General features: G+C 37.9%; 1 protein-coding gene across 1 annotated transcript; it reads right to left on the bottom strand.

Moving 5' to 3' along the window:
* Positions 1-2,510: 2,510 nt before the first annotated feature.
* On the bottom strand, positions 2,511-23,822 carry ZNF780A (zinc finger protein 780A). Its single transcript, XM_032248790.1, is given in 7 exon segments — positions 2,511-5,649; positions 5,651-6,087; positions 6,173-7,800; positions 15,953-16,048; positions 17,991-18,117; positions 19,579-19,632; positions 23,745-23,822. Coding segments are annotated over 7 exon segments (2,499 nt in total). The 5' UTR covers positions 23,766-23,822; the 3' UTR covers positions 2,511-5,513.
* Between the last annotated feature and the right edge of the window lie 564 nt (positions 23,823-24,386).

Genomic DNA, 24,386 nt, shown 5'->3' with positions numbered 1-24,386 from the left:
TCAAATTTAGTTTCTTCTTTTCTAGTTTATAGCAACTTAGCATGAAGCTAAGTTGTTGACTTGAAATCTTCTATCTTTTTTAATGTAAACACTAACAGCTATAAAATTACCTGAACACTGCTTTTGCTGCATCCCATAACACAACACAATTATGAATATATTGTATTATATAATTACTTTTAAAATCTATGAAGAGAAGAGAGTAAAAGAAATGTGCATTTATGCTGCCTTTTATAATTACCTTTTTTGTTTGTTTGTGTTGGGGATAGAGTCTCACTTTGTCAACCAGGCTAGAGTACAGTGGAACTATAACAACTCACTGTAACCTCTGCCTTCCGGGTTCAAGCAATTCTGCTGCCTCTGCCTCCTGAGTAGCTGGGACTACAGATGCACATGACCATGCCCAGCTAATTTTTGTATTTTCAGTAGAGACAGGGTATTGCCATGTTGGCCAGGCTGGTCTCAAACTCCTGACCTTAGGCAATCTTCCTGCCTCGGCCTGCCAAAGTGCTTTGTTTACATGCATGAGCCACTGCACCCGGCTATAATTACCTTTAATTAAAAATATTAATTTTTTTCTTTCTTAAAATGCAATTTTGAATTTTCATGTGGATTTACTTGCTTCAGCTTGAGTAACTTTCTTTGCAATTTCTCATATGATAGATCTAGGAAGGGCTTTATTTTACCTTTATTTTTGAAAGATATCATTACCAGGAATAAAATTCATAGTTGACAGAGCTTTTGTCCTTTGAGTACTTTCAGTATATCATTGCACTGCCTTTATACCCTCCATTGTTTCCGATGAGAAGTCTGCTGTTAATTATTGGGGTACCCTTGTGACACAGCTTTTCTCTTATAGCTATCAACATTTTCTTTCACTTTTAGCATTTTTACTATGATGTGTTTGTTTGTGGACATGTTTGAATTCATTCTATTTACATTTGTTCAGTTGCTTGCATGTATAATGTTTATTCAACAAATTGTGGATGTTTTTAGCCATTAGTTCTTTGAATATTTTTGTGCTTCTCTTTCTCCTCACCTTCTGGTATTCTCATTACATGTATGTTGGTGCACTTAAAGGTGTCCTAAATTTCTCTGAGGCTCTGTTCATTTTTCTTTTCTTTCTTTTTTTTTTTCCTTGAGACAGTCTCGCTCTTGTTGTCCAGGCTGGAGTGCAGTGACATGATCTCGGCTCACTACAACTTCTACCTCCCAGGTTCAAGCACTTCTCCTGTCACAACCTTCTGAGTAGCTGAGATTAAAGGCACCTGCCACCATGCCTGGCTAATTTTTGTACTTTTAATAAAGATGGGGTTTCACCATGTCGGCCAGGCTATTTTCAAACTCCTGACCTCAGGTGATCTGCCCACCTCAGCCTCCCAAAGTGCCAGGATTACAGGCATGAGCCACTGCACCCAGCCTCTGTTCATTTTTCTTTGATCTATTTTCTCATTCTATGTCTTAATTTTATTTTCTTATTCTATTTTCTAGTGGGAAGGTGGAATTGAGGTTGCATAATTTTCTAATTCTTCTGCTAGATAAAACTTATTTAGACCTCTTAATGATTTTTTAAATTTTGATTATTATATTCTTCAACTCAGAATTTACATTTGGTTCCTTTTATGATTTCCTTTATTGATATTCTTTATTTGATAAGACATTATATTTTCCTTTACTGCTGTGAAAATACACACACACACACACACATATATATATACTTGTAAGGCAGAGGTTTCACAACAGAAAAACAGAATGGTGGTTCAGATTATCCCCACCAACTCTCAGTTGAAGAGGCAAAATTCCTAGTCTCATTTATTTATTAATTTATTCATGAGGGATCCTCCCCTGTGACCCAGACACCTCCCATTTCTGGGATCAAACTTCAACATGAGATTTGGAGGAGACAAATATTCAAACTATAGTAACATGTCAGTTTTGCACCATCATAAAGTGAGAAATCATTAGTCTACATTGTTAAGTTGGGGACCATCTGTATAAAAGTTCATTGAAACAAGTCTGTTAAAAATCATGTTCATACTGACACATGAAATATATAATTATCATACATCTAGTATCATGTCATACTCAAAAGATAAATGGCTGTAAATTGTACAAAAGGAGGTTGCAGTTAAAAATGCTTAGTTTACTGCTGATAGTAGGTGAGAAAGAGCTGTTTATATGCCTTTTTCCACCAGCTTTAATTGTTTAGAAGGTATAGTTAGCTATTTGTATTCATCTGTAAAAGCAGGATGGAACAAATATAGAAAACTTTGAGTAAGCCAGACACTTTTGGAAAGGGCAGTATACTAGGAATGGGAAAAATGTATCCATACAATGGCTACTCCTAACTCATATGAATCAGGTAAAAGAAGGTCCAAATAAAAATCAGTGCTAGGGAGTGAAGGTCAGACCACAGACTAAATAAATGGAATATTCAATAGCATTTCAAAATGAAAAAATACCCAAATGTCATAATGAGAAAGAATAAAAACACATACTCAATCCTCTTCTCCTAGGAGATGAAATATATTGTTTTAAAAATGAGTTACTCTAATAAGATATTTATAAGTAATACATAAATATATAAGAAAGGTAACAGACCAGTTAGGTGTATAATAGACAACAGATTAAATGCTGCTGACTAAGCATAATTTAAGGGGATGCTATCATTAAATTTATCAAAAAAATTATTTAATTGACCTATCACTTTCTAATACACCTCTGTTACTAAAAATTTAAACAGCTTAGTAACCATGGCTCTGGGTCATCCTGATATCATAATGTGGTTCGAGTTACGGCAACCTTCTGTTTCTTTGATTATATTCCCTTCTTTCAGGACAAGTAAAAATGTTAATAGCATAATAAAGACCATATTGGCCAATTACCAAAACCTTGAAGCAGCAACAGTGTCAAAGAATTACAAATAAAAGAAATAAGAATTTTTTTGAAAGGCAACTAAATTTGAGAAAATTCTTTTTGTAAGTGAATTCCGGACATTCACTGAGCTTGTAAGCAAGGAAATATTCCTTGGATGCCTTTTCTGCTTTTAAAAGTATAAGGTGGTTTTTAAATTTGTACATACTTGGTTTGTAACTTTAGCAAATACTTTGAAGTGTTTTATTATGTTTGCAAAGGGACTCTGACTTCCAACTTAGAAATGCCAAGATTGCGTGATAATAGTTTCATTGCAAGGTCTCCAGGGATCTTTCATGAAAATCCTTAATGACACTACCAGGATGTGCAATGACCCATAAACGAGTTGTGCTGGGTTAATACCCAGGGAATCTGTTGAGTTAAAAAAAAAAAAAAAGTCAAAGAGAATCAATACAAAAAAGATGAAACTGGAAATAAAAAATAGGAACATGAGACTAGAAAGCCAAGTTTTATATAACTGTGTTTTATAAGATTTATAAAATCACTGCAATAACAAACCTGAAAAATTATTTAGAAAATTATAACTTTAATGATTATAGATGCAATTAAATGTTAAGAAATAGAATTGTCTATCAAAACAATAATAATCTGATAAGGGTATATATATTCACAAAAAGAAGAAAGCTATCAATATAAATTATCACTTTATAGATTTTTAAATATACTGGAATAAAATCATAAAGGATTACTATTGATCTTTAAAAAAATTAATATAATTCATGATCCCACAATGGTATCACATTTTATAGCTTGATTTAAGTGCTTAATTTTTTTCAAAGTTTATCAACAGCTCATGTACCAGACATGGTATAGATGCTGGTGATAAATGCTGAACAAAAACAGGGTTCCAGACAAAACAACCTCGGCTCCCTGCATAAACTAGAGGGTGCTAATTTTGTACCGAGTACAGTGTCAGCCATAACACACAAGTTGAATTATGTTGATACCTTCATGGCATTCATTTCTGAATAGTCTATTTCTATTTTCATTTTGTATTCAATCCAGGGATAAAATACACATGACTATAATTTTTCAGGGGTGACAAAGTCTCTCCACAGATTACTTAACATTGTAGCTACCGGCTTACCCAAATGATCAAACTTAGTTTCACTAATTCAAGGACCGGTACTTAAATGTTTTCTGACAATAAAACATGACATACAAATAACCTACAAAGCATTCTTCCCCAAAATGTGTAATCTAGACCTAACAGAGCCTCTGGACTCAAACTCCCTTGTACAGAATATACAACAAAGAGAACAAGGCTAAATGACACTATAAAGAAAGAAATCTAAACACACAGCAGACAACTTTCCTGGGCTAGACAAAATTTAATGTCATTTTTTAAGAATGAGGAGAAATGTTCTAGACCAGTGGCTCTCTAACTCTGGTTGGTATCACAATCACCTGGAGAAATAAAATAAAACACAGAGGCCCAGGCTTATAAGCTAGGGCTTAAGCCTCTGCAGTTTTACTAAGTTCCACAGGTAATTCTAATACCTACCAAAATATGAGATCTTACATTTATAGGGTTTCCAGGCTACAATATACTGAAGAGAGAGAACAAAATGCAATTCAGAATCTGCAATGGATTCTCCTTTAAGTATGAATAGCCATAAAAGATGGTTTGGGGGCCAATGAAGAAATCTGAAAATGGAATGATTTTACAGAATTATGAATAATTTCCTTAAGGGTAATTATGGTACTATGGCTATATGATATTGTCTTTATGTTTGGGTGATACCCATGCTGATTAAATAAGGGGTAAAGTGTCATGAAGTGTAAAACTTATTCTCTATGGCACAACAAATATACAAAAAATAAACATGGCAAATTGTTAACACTTTTGTATCTAGGTGGGGGTATATGATTGTATATTTGACTATTTTTTCAAAACCCACAACAAGTATCAACTAGGTTCACCATCTTTTATGGGCAATGTTTGTGGTATCCCAAAGCAATTACAACAGTAACATAAAAAATCACTGGTCGTTGGTCACCATGATGGACATATAACAATGAAAAACTTTGAAATATTCTGAGAATTACCAAAACGTGACATAAAGACACAAAATGGACACATGATGTTTGGAAAATGACTCTGATCATCTTACTCACTGTGGGGTTGCCACAAACCTTCAAATTGCATAAAACACAATAACCGTGTGCACAATTAAGTGAGGTATGCCTGTATCTGGTAAAGCATTGCATACGGAGTATACTGTGAATGTGACAACTGCCCTATATTCCTCATTCAAAGACTTTCTCATAAGAATTGTCTTCTCTGAACTCTACTGTATTTAGAGTTGCCATAAAACACCCCATATTCCTTACACTCAAAGGATTTCTCAGCAGTATGAATACTCTGATGTTATGCAAATCCCAGGCCATGATGAAAGTTCGCCGCACATTCTTTTATGTTCACAGGATTTCTCATCCATATGAGTTTTCTGGCATTGAGTAAATTTTTCATACACAGTGAAGGCTTGTCCACACTCCTGATATTCATAAAATTTCTATTATGAATTTTCTAATGTTGAGTAAGCTGATCATCCACAGCATATGCTTTCTCACATTCCTTACATTATACGGTTTCTCACAGGTATGAATTTTAACAAGTTGAACAAGCTTTGAGCTACAACTAAAGGTCTTCCCACATCCCTTACATTCAAAGGATTTCATACTGTTATGAATTCTTTGAGGTGCAGTGAAGACAATACTAAATCTAAAAGTTTTCCCACATTCCTTACATTCATAGAGTTTCTCACTAGTATGGATACTCTGATGTTGAACAAAGTTTGAGCCACTACTAAAGGCCTTCCCATGTTTCTCAGATTCAAATGGCTTCTCATCAGTATGAATGACCTAACGTTGAGCAAGCTGTGTCAGAAAACTAAAGGTTTTTCCACATTCTTCACATTCAAAGGGTTTTCCACCAGTATGAATTTGGTAATGTTCAATAAGTTGGTAATGATATCTAAAGATCTTCCTCCACACCTTACATACAAAGAGTTTCTCGCTAGAATTAATTTTCTGATGCTGAATAAGGTTTGAACCATGATTGAAGCCTTTCCCAGACTCCTTACATTCACCTGGTTTTACACCAACATACATACTCTGACATTGAACACAGTTTGAGACACTATTAAAGGACTTCCCACATTCCTTACACTCAAGATGGCTTCTCACCTGTGTGAATGTTCTTATGGTGATTAAGCTGGGTGGGAAGACTAAAAACCTTTCCACATTCCTTACATTCAAAGGGTTTCTCACCAGTATGAAATTTCTGATGTCGAATAAGTTGCATATGAAGTCGAAAAGCTTTCCCACACTCCTTACATTCAAAGGGTTTCTCACCAGTATGCAATTTCTGATGTCGAATAAGGTGCATATGAAGTCGAAAAGCTTTCCCACATTTCTGACATTCAAAGGGTTTCTTTCCAGTATGAATACTTCGATGTTGATTAAGATTTGAACCACGACGAAAGAATTTCCCACATTCTTTACATTCAAAGGGTTTCTCGCCTGTATGAGTTTTCTGATGTTGAGAAAGTTGTAGGTGAAGCCTAAAAGCCTTCCCACACTCCTTACATTCATAGGGCTTCTCACCCGTATGAATACTCTGATGTTGAACAAGGCTTGAGCCACGATTGAAGGCCTTCCCACAGTCTTTACATTCAAACGGCTTGTCACCAGTATGAATTCGAGAATGTTCAATAAGTTGGCATTGATATCTAAAGGCCATCTCACATTCTCTACATACAAAAGGTTTCTCATTGGAATGAATTTTCTGATGCTGAATAAGATGTGCACCACGATTAAAGCCTTTCCCACACTCCTTACATTCATATGGTTTTACACCAGCATGAATACTCTGATGTTGAATAAGGTTTGAGCTACGATTAAAGGCCTTCCCACATACCTTACATTCAAATGGTTTTTCACCTGTGTGAATGTTCTTATGGCGATTTAGCTGGTTGAGAAGACTAAAGGCCTTCCCACATTCCCTGCATTTAAAGGGCTTCTCACCAGTGTGAATCTTCTGATGTCGAACAAGCTTTGTCAGAAGAGTAAAGGCCTTTCCACATTCCTTACATTCAAAGGGTTTCTCACCTGTATGAATTTGGCAATGTTCAATAAGTTGGTAATGATATCGAAAGGCCACCCCGCATTCCTTACATACAAAGGGTTTCTCATTGGAATGAATCTTCTGATGCTGAATAAGGTGTGCACCACGATTAAAGCCTTTCCCACACTCCTTACATTCATACGGTTTTACACCAGCATGAATACTCTGATGTTGAACAAGGTTTGAGCTACGATTAAAGGACTTACCACATTCCTTACATTCAAACAGTTTCTCACCTGTGTGAATATTCTTATGGCGATTAAGCAGGGTGAGAAGACTAAAGGCCTTTCCACATTCCTTACATTCAAAAGGTTTCTCACCAGTATGAAATTTCTGATGTCGAGAAAATTGTATGTGAAGTCGAAAGGCTTTCCCACATTCTTTACATTCAAAGGGTTTCTCCCCAGTATGAATACTCTGATGTTGAATAAGATTTGAACCACGACTAAAGTATTTTCCACATTCCTTACATTCATATGGTTTATGTGTATTGTGAATAAGAGAAGCATGAGGAATATAAGTAGGCAGTTTTTCATAGCTCATCAACTTCTGATTGATATATCCTTCTTGATATCCCTGTAGTCCTTCAAACCTTCTATATTCTGAGTCATTTCTAAAATAAAAGGCCTCGAGGCCAACAGTTTTACTTATTTGCTTTATAACCTGTTTGGGTAAATTTACTTCAGAGATTTCACTTTCTGAAGATACTTTCTCAGGTCCATATTTCGACTCCAAATCTGAAAGAAATGAAGAAAGCAAACATATTTTATTTTTCTATAGCACACATGCATACAAAGTACTTTCATCAACTGAAACCATCAATTCAAGCCAATAAAACCTTTATTGGTTTTATTAGCCAAAAAACAAAGTTGGTAGATAGAACCTTTCTCATTTCACTCATATCTAAACTGTATCACTCCTCATCCCCAATAAAACTTCACCGCACCCTCCACTAACCATCACACCCAAAGCCAAAGAAGAAATCACAGATACCAAGGACACTGTTTACAGCCTAAAAAAATCACGATACTATATAACAATCCTACTGGACGCACACAGAAACAAAGGCAAAATTTCCTATCTAACTACACCATAGAAAGAGCTTTAGGAAAAAAGACTCCCCTACAAAATCAAATTCAAACAAACCGAGAAGTAGCAATTATGTCAGATGTGCAGGTATCAACATAAGGACATAGGATATTTAAAAAAAAGAAAAAGAAGAAGAAGAAGGAAACATGACATCACCCCAGGAACATAATAATTCTCCTGAAACATTCCAATGGAGGGAAAAATGCTATATCCTAGTAAAATAATTCAAAATAATTACATTAAAGAAGCCAAGTGAGATACAAGAGAATTTAGAAAAACAATACAAAGAAATGAGAAAAAAAAAATCTCAGGATAAGAAGAAATTTAGCAACTTCATTATAAAAAAGAACCAAACAGAAATCTCGAAACAGAATAATTGATTGAATAAAATATAAAATACATTTGAAATCTTCAACAACAGACTAGATAAAGTAGAAGAATTTCAGAATATAAAGCCAATTCTTTTGAAATATTCTAGTCAGACAAAAATAGAAAAAGAAAAAAAGAAGAATAAACAAAGCTCCTAATGGGACATCATAAAACAACCAAATATTTGAATTTTTGAGGTCCCAGAGATGAAGAGAAAAAATAAAGGAAAGAAAATCTACTTAATGAAATAATAGCTGGAAACTTTCCAACTCTAGCAAGAGATGTAGATATCCAGATACAGGAAGTTCAGAGATACCCAAAGAGATACAACACAAAAAGGTCTTCTCCATGGCACGTTATGGTCAAAATACAAAAATCAAAGACAAAGAGAGAATACTAAAAACAGCAAGAGAAAAGCATCTAGTCACTTACAAGGGAACTCTCATCAGACTAACAGTAGGCTTCTCAACAGAAAGAAATGGGAGAGAATGAAATAATATATTCAAAGTGCTGAAAGAAGAAAATTGTCAGTCAAGGATACTATCCTTAGCAAATTATCCAGCATAAATGAAGAATAATAATCCTTCCCAGATAAGTAAAAGCTGAGGGTACACCAACCCTGCAAGATATGCTTAAGAGTTCAAAGATCAACAAAATAGACAGACCACTAGCCAGATTAATAACAAAGAAAAGAGAGAAGAATCAAATAGATGCAATAAAAAACGATAAAGGGGATATCACCACCGATTCCACAGAAATACAAACTACCATTAGAGATTACAGCAAACAACTCTATGCACATAAACCAGTAAACCTGGAAGAAATGGACAAATTCCTGTACAGGCCTAAACCAGGAAGAAGTTGAAACCCTGAATAGACCAATAACAAAGGCTGAAGTTGAGGCAGAAATTAATAGCCTACCAACCAAAAAAAGGTCAGGTCCAGATGAGTTCATAGCCAAATTCTACCAGATATACAAAGAGGAGCTGGTACCACTCCTTCTGAAACGATTCCAGACAATCCAAAAAGAGAGAATCCTTCCCAAATCATTTTATGAGACCAACACCATCCTGATACCAAAACCCGGCAGAGGCTCAGCAAGAAAAGAAAACTTCAGGCCGATATCCACAATGAACATAGATGCAAAAATCTTCAATAAAATACTGGTAAACTGATTGCAACAGCACAACAAAAAGCTTACCCATCACAATCAAGCAGGCTTCATCCCAGGGATGCAAGGCTGGTTCACCATACACAAGTCTATAAACCTAATCCATCACATAAACAGAACCAAAGACAAAAACCACATGATTATCTCAATAGATGCAGAGAAGGCCTTTGACAAAATTCAATAGCCCTTTATGCTAAAAACCCTCAATAAACTAGGTATTGATGGAACGTATCTCAAAATAATAAAAGCTATTTACCACAAACCCACAGCCAATATCATACTGAATGGACAAAAACTGGAAGCATTCCCTTTGAAATCTGGCACTAGGAAAGGATGCCCTCTCTCACCATTCCTATTCAATATAGTATTGGAAGCTCTAGCCAGAACAATCAGGCAAGAAAAAGAAATAAAGGATATTCAATTAGGAAAGAAGGAAGTCAAATTGTCTGTATTTGCAGATGACATGATTGTATATTTAGAAGACCCCATCGTCTCAGCCCAAAATCTCCTGAAACTGATAAGCAATTCAGCAAAGTCTCAGGATACAAAATCAATGTGCAGAAATCACAAGCATTCCTATACACCAATAACAGACTAAAAGAGAGCCAAATTCAAGAGCAAACTCCTATGCACAATTGCTATGAAGAGAATAAAATAGGAATACAACTAACAAAGAATGTAAAGGACCTCTTCAAGGAGAACTACAAACCACTGCTCAAGGAAATAAGAGAGGACACAAACAAATGGAAAAGCATTCCATGCTCATGATTAGGAAGAATCAATATTGTGAAAATGGCCATACTGCCCAAAGTAATTTATAGATTCAACACTATCCTCATCAAGGTACCTATGACCCTCTTCACAGAACTGGAAAAAAACACCTTAAACTTCATATGGAACCAAAAGAGAGCCCACATAGCCAAGACAATCCTAAGCAAAAAGAACAAAGCTGGAGGCATCATGCTACCTGACTTCAAACTATACTACAAAGCTACAGTAATCAAAACAGCATGGTACTGGTACCAAAACAGAGATATAGACCAATGGAACAGAACAGAGACCTCGGAAGCCATCTACAACCATCTGATATTTGACAAACTGGACAAAACAAGCAATGGGGAAAGGATTCCCTGTTTAATAAATGGTATTGGGATAAGTGGCTAGCCACATGCAGAAAACAGAAACTGGACCCCTTCCTGACAGCTTACACTAAAATTAACTCCAGAAGGATTAAAGACTTAAACATAAGACCTAACACCATAAAAACCTTAGAAGAAAACCTAGGCGAAACCATTCAGGACATAGGCATTGGCAAGGACTTCATGACTAAAACACCAAAAGCATTGGCAACAAAAGCCAAAATAGACTAATTGGATCTGATTAAACTCCAGAGCTTCTGTACAGCAAAAGAAACAATTATTAGAGTGAACTGGCAACCAACAGAATGGGAAAAAATTTTTGCAATCTACCCATCTGACAAAGGGCTAATATCCAGAATCTACAAAGAACTTAAATTTACAAGAAAAAAACAAACAAGCCCATTCAAAAGTGGGCAAAGGACATGAACAGGCACTTTTCAAAAGAAAACATATATGAGATCAACAAACATATGAAAAAATGCTCATCATCACTGGTCATTAGAGAAATGCAAATCAATACCACATGAAGATACCATCTCACACCAGTTAGAATGGCAATCACTAAAAAATATGGAGACAACAGATGCTACAGAAGATGTAGAGAAATAGGAACACTTTTATACTGTTGGTGGGAGTGTAAATTAGTTCAACCATTGTGGAAGACAGTGTGGTGATTCCTCAAGGACCTAGAAATAGAAATTCCATTTGACCCAGCAATCCCATTACTGGGTATATATCCAAAGGATTATAAATCATTCTACAGCTAGTGCTCGACTTACGACCACGATTGGTTCCAACAGACCGGTCGTAACACGATTTGGTCGTAAGTTGAGTAGGCTATATGTACAGTACTGTGAAATGATGTCGTATGCCCAGCTGGGCAATGTTTGCGCTGCCAGACACGGAGCAGTCGTGGCTAGCGATTGTGGTCGTAAAGTCGAATGGTCGCAAGTTGCATAGGTCGTAAGTCGATCAATACCTGTATTATAAAGACACATGCACATGTATGTTCATTGCGGCACTGTTTACAATAGCAATGACCTGGAACCAACCCAAACGCCCATCAATGATAGACTGGACAAGGAAAATGTGGCACAAATATACCATGGAATACTATGCAGTCATTAAAAACGATGAGTTCGTGTCCTTTGTAGGGACATGGATGAATCTGGAAACCATCATTCTCAGCAAACTGACACAAGAACAGAAAATCAAACACTGCATGTTCTCATTCATAGGTGGGTGTTGAACAATGAGAACACATGGATACATGGAGGGGTGCATCGCACACTGGGGTCTGTTGGAGGGGGTCTAGGGGAGGTACGGCTGAGGGTGGGGAGGTTGAGGAGAGATAACATGGGGAGAAATGCCAGATAGAGGTGACGGGGGGATGGAGGCAGCAAACCACATTGCCATTATGTACCTATGCAACAATCCTGCATGATCTGCACATATACCCCAGAACCTAAAGTACAATATATATATATATATATATATATATATATATATATAAGAAAATATACTACCAAATTATTATAGTAGGAAAAAAAAGAGTCCTATACCTAGAAGTGAAAGAACAATATCTATCATTGTGAAAACACACAAAATTATAAAACCCACTGACACAGCAAACACACAAATAAAGAGAAAGAACTCAAATGTTACCTCTATGGAAAATAACCAAACCACAATGATAAAAAAAAAAATAAAAGAGAAAGAAAGGAACAAAAGATATACAAATCAACTGAAATCAATTAATAAAATGACAAGAATAAACCCTCACATATCAATAATCACACTGAATGTAAATCGATTAAACTTTTCATTTAAAAGATATAGACTGGCTGAATGGATTTTTTTAAAAAATGACCCAACTATATGCTGCTGACAAGAAACTTATCTCCCTCGTAAAGACACATGAGTTGAAAGCAAAGGAATGGAAAAAGATATTCTGTGCAAATGGAAACCAAAAGTAAGAGCTATATTTATATCAGAAAAAAAAAAGATTTTAAGTCTTTTTAGTGAGAGCTAAAGTGAGAACTATATTTATCTCATTAAAAAAAAAGATTTTAAGTCAAAAACAGCAAAAAGAGACAAAGAAGGTCATGGTACAATGATAAAGGGATCAATTCAGCAAGAAGATATAACAATTCTAAACATACTATAATCCTAATACTAGAACACCCAGATATATAAGGTGAATATTATTAGATCAAAAGGGAGAGAGATATACTCCAGTGCAATAATAGTTGGGGACTTCAACACCCCACTCTGAATTAGATAGGTCATCTAGACAGAAATTAACAAAGAAACATTTAAACTTCACATTAGACAAAATATGCCTAACAGACATTTACTGAACATTTCATCAAATAGCTACAGAATACACATTTTCTCATTAGCACATAAAACATACTCTAGGACAGACCATATGTTAGGATGTAATTCTTAAAATTTTTTCAAAACCAAAATTATATCAAGTCTTTTCTCACACATGGAAAAAACAAGAAATCAGTAACAAGAGGAACTTTTGAAACTGTACAATACATGGAAATTAAACAACATGCTCCTATGTAACCACTGGGTCAAGAAAGAAATTAAGAAGGAAATTTTAAAAACTTCTTGAAACAAATGAAAATCAGAATACAACATACCAAAACCTATGGGATACAGCAAAAGCACTGCTAAGAGCAAAGTTGATGACAATAAACACCTACATCAAAAAAGCAGAAAGATTTAAAATAAACAATCTAATGATGTACTTTAGGGAACTACAAGAACAAGAACAAACCAAACCTAAACTTAGTACAAAGAAAGAAGTAATAAAAATCATGGCAGAACCAAATAAAATATAGGCTAAATAGTACAAAAGATTAATGAAATGAAAAGTTGTTTTTTAAAAAAATAAATAAAATTAATAAACCACTAGCTAGACTAACCAAGAAGAGAAGAAATGAGCAAAACCAGAAATAAAAAACGGGATATTAGCACTGACACCACAGAAATAGAAAAGATCATCAGAGATGATAAGAAACAACGACTTACTAACAAACTGGAAAATCTAGAGGAAATGGACAAATTCCTAGACACATAGGACCTACCAAGATTAAATCAGGAAGAAATAGAAAAGATGAACAGACCAATAATGAATAATGAGATTGAATCAGTAATCAAATGCCACCCAAAAAAGAAAAGTCCAGGACTGATGACTTCACTGCTGAATTCTATCTACAAACTCTCAAAGAACTAACACCGATTCTCCTCAAACGATTCCAGAAAATTTCAGAGAAGGGAATTCTTAACTCATTCTATGAAGCTGGCATACCATGAAACCAAAACCAGACAAGGAGGAAACAAAAAAAGAAAACCATTCTAACATAAAGGCACATAGATGCCTATGTTTATCACAGCACTATTCACAGTACCAAAGACATGGAATCAACCTAAATGTCCATCAACGGTTACCTGGACAAAGAAAATGCAGTACATATATACCAAGGAATACTATGCAACCGTAAAAAAGAACAAGATCATGTGCAGCAACATGGATGGAGCTGGACACCATTATTCTAAGCAAATTAATGAAGGAACAGAAAACCAAATACTACATATTCTCACAAGTGGGAGCTAAACACTGAGTACACATGGACACAAAGAACAGAACAACAGACACCAGGGCCTACTTGAGGGTGGAGGGTGGGAGGAGGGTGAAGATCAAATAACTGTCTATTGAGTACTATGCTTATTACCTGGGTGGTAAAATAATCTGTACACCAAACCCACCACAACATGCCATTTACTCTTATAAAAAACCCACACATGTACCTCTTGAACCTAAAATAAAAATTGAAAAATAATAATCAAAAATAAATAAATAGGGCTAGGTGCGGTGGCTCATGCCTATAATCCCAGCACTTCAGGAGGCTGAGGCCTGCAGATCACAAGGTCAAGAGATCGAGACCATCCTGGACAACATAGTGAAACCCTATCTCTACTAAAAAAAAATACAAAAATTAGCTGGGTGTGGTGGCACATGCCTGTAATCCGAGCTACTTGGGACGCTGAGGCAGGAGAATTGCCTGAACCCAGGAGGCAGAGATTGCAGTGAGCCAAGATCCTGCCACTGCACTCCAGCCTGGTGACAGAGCAAGACTCCATCTCAAAAATAAATAGTGCTGAAACAATTGGATATCTATATGCAACAGAATGAAACTAGACCCCTATCTCTCACCATATACAAAAATCAATTGAAAATGGATTAAAGATTAAATGTAAAACTCAAAACTATAAAACTACTGAAAGAAAACATGAAGGAAGTGCTTTGGGACTTTGATCTAGGCAAAAATTTTCTGGTTAACACTGCAAAAGCATAGGGAGCAAAAACAAAAATAGACAAATAAGACTATATTAAACTAAAAAGCTTCTGCACAGCAAAGGAACTATCAACAGGGGGAGTAGACAAAATTAAATGAGGGAAATTATTTGCAAACTATTTCTCTGACAAGAGACCCAAATAGCAGCAAAAAAACAAAACAAAACAAAACAAAAAAACAATTAAAAAGTTGACAAATGGGCTGGGCATGGTGGCTCATGCCTATAATTCCTGCACTTTGGAAGGCTGAGGCGGGCAGATCACGTGAGGTCAGGAGTTCGAGACCAGTCTGGCCAACTGGCAAAACCCCATCTCTACTAAAAATACAAAAATTAGCCAGCTGTGGTGGCAGGCACACATCATCCCAGCTACTTGGGAGGCTGAGGTATGAGAATTGCTTGAACCCGAGAGGCGGAGGTTGCTGTAAGCCAAGATTGTACCACTGCACTGCACACTGAAGGACAGAGCAAGATTCCATCTAAAACAAACAAAAAAGTTTACACTGGGAATAAAAGAGGTCACTTACTCCACTAAAAGGGGAAGGACATAAGAGAACAGAAATTAGGTGATTAAGGGATATCTCCTGCTGTAATCTTTATTTCCTTCCCAGGTCTTGGGCATTTTTGTCCAACAGCCCTTGGGTTATTAAAGTTTTTTAAACCACAGCTCACGGGTGTGACTCCTTCCTGAGCACATGGGCTGTCCGGGACAATGATGGCTTCCCCCTGCCTGCTTACCCTCTCACTTACCTGGATACCATCTGTTTGTTTCTTTCCTTCTAACCATCCAGGGCTCTTTCTCTTGCTCTAGTAAGGTAATCACATCTGGTTTAGAAATGGAACTTCCTGATTAAAAGAAATGACACATACAGAATTTTTTTTTAATGTACTTTTTTTTCAAATGTTGAGAAATGCTGAGTGTATGATTGCTGAGAAATGCTGAGCGTATGATAAAATATATTGTTTGCTAAGAAGAGCAAGAGAGCGATGGCAAGGAAAACCTAGCCGCTCCCCCTAGCTCCCGCCCCCAACAGTGGAAAACTACTTGGGGCATTCTAAGTGGCAAGACAGTGTATATATATCATACGCCGGTTAAAACAATTCTTTAAGCATGGGATATGTGACCCTGCCCCGTGGCTCCCTCGTGGAGAATACTTTTTAGTTTTTCTGTGATCAGTGGTAAGTAGGCACCAGCTGCCTACCTAGTTTACCTTGGTTCTATGAGAAAACACAGGACACCTGCTGTTAATAATAATCACCTGTTCAGAGATACGTGGTCAGAGTCTGCTGGAGGCCCTTATGCCCAGAATGCTGTCAGCCCTTTGAGGCTCTCAGCTCGGAAGTCTGTTGGCCCCCTGAATAGTCCCACTTTGCTGTTCTATCTGGGTGTCTGCTTCTTAATGCCTTCAGCGCCACCTGGGTGGGGTCTCTATGGCCGAGCTGGTCTCGGTATTCAAGTCTTTGAAAGTTGGTTAAACTTATAATAAATTATAAGTCAAAACAATATTGAGAAGAGACTTCAGATAAGAGTGAGAGTTTGAATAAGAGAACTCTATGTTAGAAAAGGACTTAGTTTCATTTAAACTTAGAATCTTATCCCTCGAAAAGAGGTATAACTGAGTGTCTGAGAGCAGGAAACTTCAAGCCAGACTGCCACGTTCAAATCCTGTCTCTGCGACTCACTAGCAGTATGACCTCAGGTAAGTCACTTAAACTCTGTCCTTTGGTTTTCTGAACTCTAAAATGGGGATGATATAATACCTATTTTATATTGATAGTAAATTTTATATTGCTAGTATTTTATATTGATATGATTGATACCAAGACTAAACAAGTTAATATGTGTAAAATACTTCTAACATTGCCTGATAGGCAGTCGCACAAAGTCAAGAATTATTACGTTTATTGTCATTTATTTTGCATGCTTAGACATGTACAGCTCATTCAGTATATTCACTCAATGAAAATACATAAACTTCATGGCCTGAAACTTTCAACTACAAAACAAGTAACAGAATGTTTGTTGAAGGCATTGGAATGTATTCATTCACTTTAGTGTTAAGTGAATTCTGTCAACCCAATCACTACATGTAAATCACAGATATTTTTGTTTGTTTTTGAGTCAGGGTCTCACTCTGTTGCCCAGGCTGGAGTGCAGTGATGGGTACACCTCACTGCAGACTCAGCCTCCCAGTGATAATAGTGGTTCTTTTGATAGAAAAATTCAAGACACTCTTCTCCTTACAGGTGGATCAGAAAAACAAAAACCAATCAATAAACAAAGAAAATCTACAGTAATTCTGAGATCAAACATAATATGAAACCTGGTTCTTGGACAATAACTTCATCACTGTACATAATATGAAATCATGTTCTTGGACGATAATATGAAACCATGTTCTTGGACAATAACTTCATGACTATGGGAGTTATTGTCCAAGAACATGGTTCCACATTGTGTTTGAAGAACAAGTAACTTCATGACTATGGGACTGAATTTGAAACCTTGTACATTCAATTAATTTCAAATTCAGTCCCATAGTCATGAAGAGAGAGAGAGGAAATTACAGAGAGGACCAGCGTAATGGAGGAGGCCACCGTGGAGTAGGCAAGATGCAGGGGCTCCAGGGAGGTGCCTGTTTTCAGCCCAACAAATCTCAAATCACTCCTTTGGGAACAAGAAGAAGGAATTCAGCTACCTCTTAAAAAGATAGCCCTGAAATTCATGGTGAAGAAAGCTGATATTCCAGAGAACAGATGCTAAATTAACTGGGGCAGAGGACCTTACCCAGTGAGATCAGGTGGCTGTAGTTTTCCAGCATCACATCCCTGTACAAGGTCTTCTGAGCAGGTTGCAGGCACTCCCACTCCTCCTGAGAGAAGTCGATGGCCACATCCCTGAATGTCACTGATCCCTGAAACCACAAACACATATATTATGGTAAAATTGAAGAAAATTGTTTCAAGATGAAAGGAGAGGAAGTAAAGGACTGAACTGTAAGAAAGGAGCAATATGGAAATTCACAGAATGGCTACACATTCTTCAAGAAAGAAGCCTGCTGCTGGCTGAGCATGGTGGCTCATGCCTATAGTCCCAGCATTTTGGGAGGCAGAGGTGGGAGGATTGCTTGAGCCTAGGAGTTTGAGACCAGCCTGGGAAACATAATGATATCCCATCTCTGCAAAAATTAAACAAGTAACTGTGAGTGGTAGCACGTACCTAAGTCCCAGCTACTCAGGAGGCTGAGGCAGGAGTATCACTTGAGCCCAGCAGTTCAAGGCTACAGTGAACTGTGACCACACCACTGCACTCTAGCCTGGGCTACAGAGCAAGACCTTGTCTCAGACAAAAAAAAAAAAAAAAAAAAAAGGTGGGAGTTGCATACAATTGAAGAATGTTCTTAATCCTCAAGTTCATGTGGTATGAGATGATAACAAAAGTATTTTTTTCTTGTCATGGCAAATGCTTTTTTATAAGCTGCATGAAAGTCAATATAACTGACATATTAGATTTAATCATTTTTTTCTATTTATACATTTAGGATGGCCAGATGGAGTCTCATTCTGTCACCCAAGCTGGAGTGCCACGGCATGATCTCGGCTCACTGTAACCTCCACTTCCTAGGTTCAAGTGATTCTCCTGCCTCAGCCTCCTGAGTAGCTGGGATTACAGGTATGTGCCAACACACCAGGCTAATTTTTGGTTTTGTTTTTTTTTTTTTTTTTTTAGCAGAGATGGGGTTTCACCATGTTGGCCAGGTTGGTCTCAAACTCCTGACCTCCACTAGCCTCAGTCTCCCAAAGTGCTGGGATTGCAGGCGTGAGCCACCACATCTGGCCAGAGAGTCTGTAATCACCTATCACTCATACCCCAAATAATCTCCCTGTCACTGCCCACTGTTGTCACTGATCATTTCCCTAAAAGCCTCATAAAGCAGATCACCTTGTCACATTTGCAGACTGGGGCCACTCACAATGGAATTCTACCTTAGCTACCTGGAAAGCTCCAGTCTGAAGTTTCAAAGTGTTCCCAAATGTGGTCAATCATCTGTCACTTATCAAACCCACAAAACCCTGTTTCCCTATGGGGACTGACTTCTCCACTGTTCCAGTATTCTTCCTGATCAAGGTCTGAGCACAGAGCACAGATAGAATAAACTGCTCCAAGAAAAAATCAAAGCCAGTAGGAAAGCAGAGGTACAAACAGGAAGAGCACTGACTTTTTTTTTTTTTTTTGTCACCAACCTTCCCTGTAATGGGACAAACTGGGGTGTAAGACTTTGGCTCCTTAGGTAAGAAGCTTCAGGTTAAATAATAACAGTCGCCTAAGCTGAAAGTCACCATATATCAAGGAGAAAAGAGAAATACCAACTTACATGGACCATGTTTTTAGAATTATAAAACTGGTCAATCTTCTTCCAGCTTTTCTCCTGGAAAACAACAAAAAAGGCCATAAGTCAAGCTATGTCTCAATGCTCCCAGAGTGACTTGAAACAAATAATTATTTTTTCCTCCATCCCTATTTCTCAACCCCTCCTGCTGACATGCACACTCCCACCCCTCTCTCATCACTTTCCTTGTCCCCACACACACACTCTCACAAATAAACTGGCAGTGAACATGTGGAGTATGGAGGAAACCAGGCTCTTGCTACATCCACGGGACATCATTTTATTACCTGCATAATACTCTTATCACTTGAGTCTAGTATGATTTGCTTAATGATTTCTATATTACAGAATACTTGGTTTATACAAGATCATTTACAATGTCATTCCAGATATCACAATCTTTTGATTCTAGACCACGGTTTCTCACCCTAGGCACTACTGGCATATTGTGCTGGATAATTCTTAGTTGGGGGAGTGGGGAGAGCTATTCTGTGTATAATACAATATTTAGCAGCATTCCTGACCTCTGTCCATTAGATCTAAGTAGGACCCTCCCCAGCAGTGTGACAACCAAAAGTTTCTAAACATTGCCCCAGCTGAGAACCAATGTTCTATCTAAACCAATCGATCCAAACCTCATGAGTCACATAAATTTTTTATAATCTTATGAAATTATATACTACTTCTCCCTCTAAAATCCACATTTATAATTTCTACCTGCTTCAATATTTTATTTCAAGTGCTTTTGGTCCCCGAGACCATAAATGGGATCACAGGAACTCAGGTTAAGAATTTCAGTCCTACATACCTTACAGAAATAGAAAAAAAAAATTGCTAAAATTTGTATAGAACCACAAAAGACCCAAATAGCCAAAGCAATCTTGAGCAAAAAGAACAAAGTTGGAGGCATCAAACTACCTGCTTCAATATATACTACAAAGCTATAGTAATCAAAACAGTATACTGACATAAAAACAGACACATAGACCAAAGAAACAGACTAGAGAGGCCCAGAAAAAGTCCATACATTTATAACCAACTGATTTTTGAGGAGGGTGCCAAGAACATACAATGGGGAAAAGACAGACTCTTCAAAAAATACTGTTGTGAAAAGTAAGTATCCATATGCAGAAAAATGAAATTAGACCCTTATCTCAAACCATTATATAAAAATTAACTCTAAATGGATTAAACACTTAATTTTAAGATCCTAAACTATGAAATAAATAAAAGAAAACATAGAGGGGAAAGCGCGATGAAACTGATCTGGGCAATGATTTTGGGATTTGACCTCAAAAACACAGGCAACAAAGCAAAAATGAACAAATGAAATTATATCAACCTTAAAAGCTTCTGCACAGAAAAAGAAACAGTCAACAAAGTGAAGAGACAGCCAACAGAATGACAGAATATATTTGCAACCATTTAAATGATAAGAGGTTAATATCCAAAATATATGAGGAAGCCAAACAACAGCAAAAATAAAACTTGATTAAAAAATGGGCAAAGAGGGCCGGGCGCAGTGGCTCATACCTGTAATCCCGCACTTTGGGAGGCCGAGGCGGGTGGATCATGATGTCAAGAGATCGAGACCATCCTGGTCAACATGGTGAAACCCCGTCTCTACTAAAAATACAAAAAATTAGCTGGGCATGGTGGGGCGTGCCTGTAATCCCAGCTACTCAGGAGGCTGAGGCAGGAGAACTGCCTGAACTCAGGAGGCGGAGGTTGCGGTGAGCCGAGATCGCGTCATTGCACTCCAGCCTGGGTAACAAGAGTGAAACTCCGCCTCAAAAAAAAAAAAAAAAAAATGGGCAAAGGACCTGAATAGGCACATCCCAAAAGACATATAAATGGCCAACAGTATATGAAAAAATACTCAACTAATCATAAGGGAAATGAAAATTAAACCTACAATAAGATATCACCTCATATATGTCAGGGTGGCTATTGGAAAGACAAAAGTTAAGACGCGTTTGTGAGAATGTAGAGAAAAGGGAACCCTTGCACACTGTGGGTGAGAATGTAAAGTGACACAGCCATTAAGGAAAACAGTATGGAGGTTCTTAAAAAATTAGAAATAGAACTACCATATGATCCAGCAATCCCACTACTGGGTATATATCCAGAGGAAATGAAATCTGTGTGTCAAAGAGATATCAGCACACTCATGTTTATTGCAGCACTATTCACAACAGCCAAGATATGGCATCAACCTACATGTCTATCAATGAATGAATGGACAAAGAAAATGTAGCATATATGCAGGTACATATACACAAGGAAATACTATTTAGCCATAAAAAGCAGAAAATTCTGTCATTTGCAAAAACATGGATAAACCTGGAGAACATCATATTAAGTGAGGTAAGTCAGGCACAGAAAGAACATGATCTCACTCATCAGCCGAATCTAAAAAGTTGATGTCATGGAAGTGGAAAGTAGAATGGTATTTACAGATCTGGGGTAATGTGGGTGAGGGAGAGAAGGATAGCAGTGTTGACTGGGGAAATGTTGGTCAAATGATATAAAATTTCAGAAAGACAGAAGAAATAATTTCAAGAGATCTATTACACAACACAGTATCTACAATTAATAACAATATTCTGTAGTCTTGAAAAATGTTAGGAGAGTGGACATGAAGTGTTTTTACCACAAAAATGATAACTGTGTGAGGTACTGCATGGTTAATTAGCTAGATTTAGACATTCCACAACGTATGCATACCATAAAACAACATGTTGCATATGATAAATACATACAGTTGTATCTGCCGATTTAAAAAGAATTTCTGTCCTAGATCATTTGAGCATCTCACTCATTTTCTTAATGTACAAGCAGCAATCACAATGAATCACATATTCCTAATGCTCCTGTTCTATAGAAAGTCAAGGGGAATTACTTAAAATGACCACACAAAAACAACAGTGAAAACATATTAAACATTATTTTATGCCTGGCACTGTTCTAATGGGCTTTACAATATTAATTCATTCTAATGACAGAACCAGCATTCCAACCCAGATACTCTGGATCCACTCTCCTATTCTTAACCACAGTAGTGTACTGCCTCTTACAGTCCACAGTCACACACACAAACGCCCAAAACAGGACTGGAGCTGCCAAACCTCAGAGAGATCTGGCAAGTATTACAAATGTCATCCCAAGGACTTCCTGGAAAAATCCTGAATCTTGTTGATACCAATTTCTGTGCGGTCACTTTCCCACTCCTGAAAGCCTCACAGACGAATTGAAGTCATCCAACCATCTCCATGCTTCCCTGTTTTGAAAAGGAGGTCTGTAAAGCCCAACAGATGTCTGGTGTGTGATTCCACCTAAACACTAATCTCCTCCTTCCCAAATAAGAGTCTAAAATGGTGCTTTAATATTAACTACTGGAGATGTCTTTCAGTACTAGCTTAGCAAAAGAGAGTGCACAGGAAGGTGTGAACATTTTGCCAAATGGCTTTGTGAATATTAAGTGGAAAGGTAAGGGAGGGGGCACGATGGGAGGGGACACAAATCAATTTGCCTATCCCCCTAGATTCACTGAAAATTTACAGGAACCTCAATATTCTAAAATCAAAAACACATTTCTTGAACAAATACAAAGCACAACCTCATCCTTGACTTTTAGGTGTGCAACAACAACGCTCTCATCCTTCTTCAGGTCCTTCTTTTGAATAATACGATTGGGGAAGGATAAGACAAGCCTGAGACTCCAGGTTCTTCTTGGAGAGCAGACTAAGTTTAAAAGCACCCTCCCTCCACGGCCACAATTTCCGTCACTTCACACAAAATGGGAAGGAAGTAAAAAGAGGAGGAATCGGTTCAACCAATACAACCAGTTTGGAGCTGGTTCCTGGGGACAGAGCTCTGACTGAGGACGCCGTGGTTCTCAACATGCAGCTGCCCTCCTGGGGAACACTTGGGGGTACTTCTGTACTTCTTGTGGAAAGCTTCATTCTCGGCTCAATATCTGACCTCCCTACTGGAGCCATTCCTCTGCTGCAGCCCCCGCAGCTGTGAAGGGGAAAGACGGAGGAAGCAGCAGGAGCCTAGGGGCAGTGATATACACACAGCCCCAGCAAAGTGCGCTGCGTCCACCCGCGCTCCCGAGCCTGTGCACAGGGCCTCACGCACACACTCACACAGTCCCCTCCGTCACTCATGATCGCACAGTCCCCCCCCTCTGATGCCCGCGCACACGCACGCCAGGCGATCCGGCAGATTCCTACTCTGAGCGCCTCCCTCGCCCACCCGCACTGTCGGGTCGGTCAGGTTCAAGCCCCAGTCCGCAGTGACCTCCCGAAGCCACCGATCTCTTCCTCGGACGTGAAGATCTCACCCCACTATGTCGTCAACCCGTGGAGACCGGAAGTGGATCGGCGCGGTGGCCGCTGGGAAATACAGTTCTGAGCAGAAAGAGCCTCAGAAGCCTTGAGCTCTCATCTGTTCAGGCTGACCCCAGCATACAACCGGGGCTGACTCTTAAGGAAGCCGAGCCTAGTGGATTCGTAGGAGTTCCATCCCCGGGGTGCACAAATTGCTGCCATGGGCGAGGATCCCCATCTGAGAGGAGCATTTCCCTTTCGGAGCGTCAGTGTAACTTACTTTTTCTCTCCTTGGAGAAGAACGCAAATGAGCAGAACTTTTAAAGAGGAAAGAACTTAAAGTAAAATTATGTCAAGATGTAGCTGCTTTAACCTCTTTATCTCAGACCCCAGCTTCCACTTCTCTGGTATTTGAAGGGGACTCACAGTAAATTTGAAAAGCTTGAAGAATTGATTGGT

The sequence above is a fragment of the Sapajus apella genome, unplaced genomic scaffold (assembly GCF_009761245.1).
Source record: "Sapajus apella isolate SASKATOON/1434 unplaced genomic scaffold, GSC_monkey_1.0 scaffold68, whole genome shotgun sequence".
In the NCBI taxonomy this organism is placed as follows: domain Eukaryota; kingdom Metazoa; phylum Chordata; class Mammalia; order Primates; family Cebidae; genus Sapajus; species Sapajus apella.
Note: the sequence above shows the minus strand (reverse complement) of the source record. Positions and strands in the feature narration are given on the sequence as shown.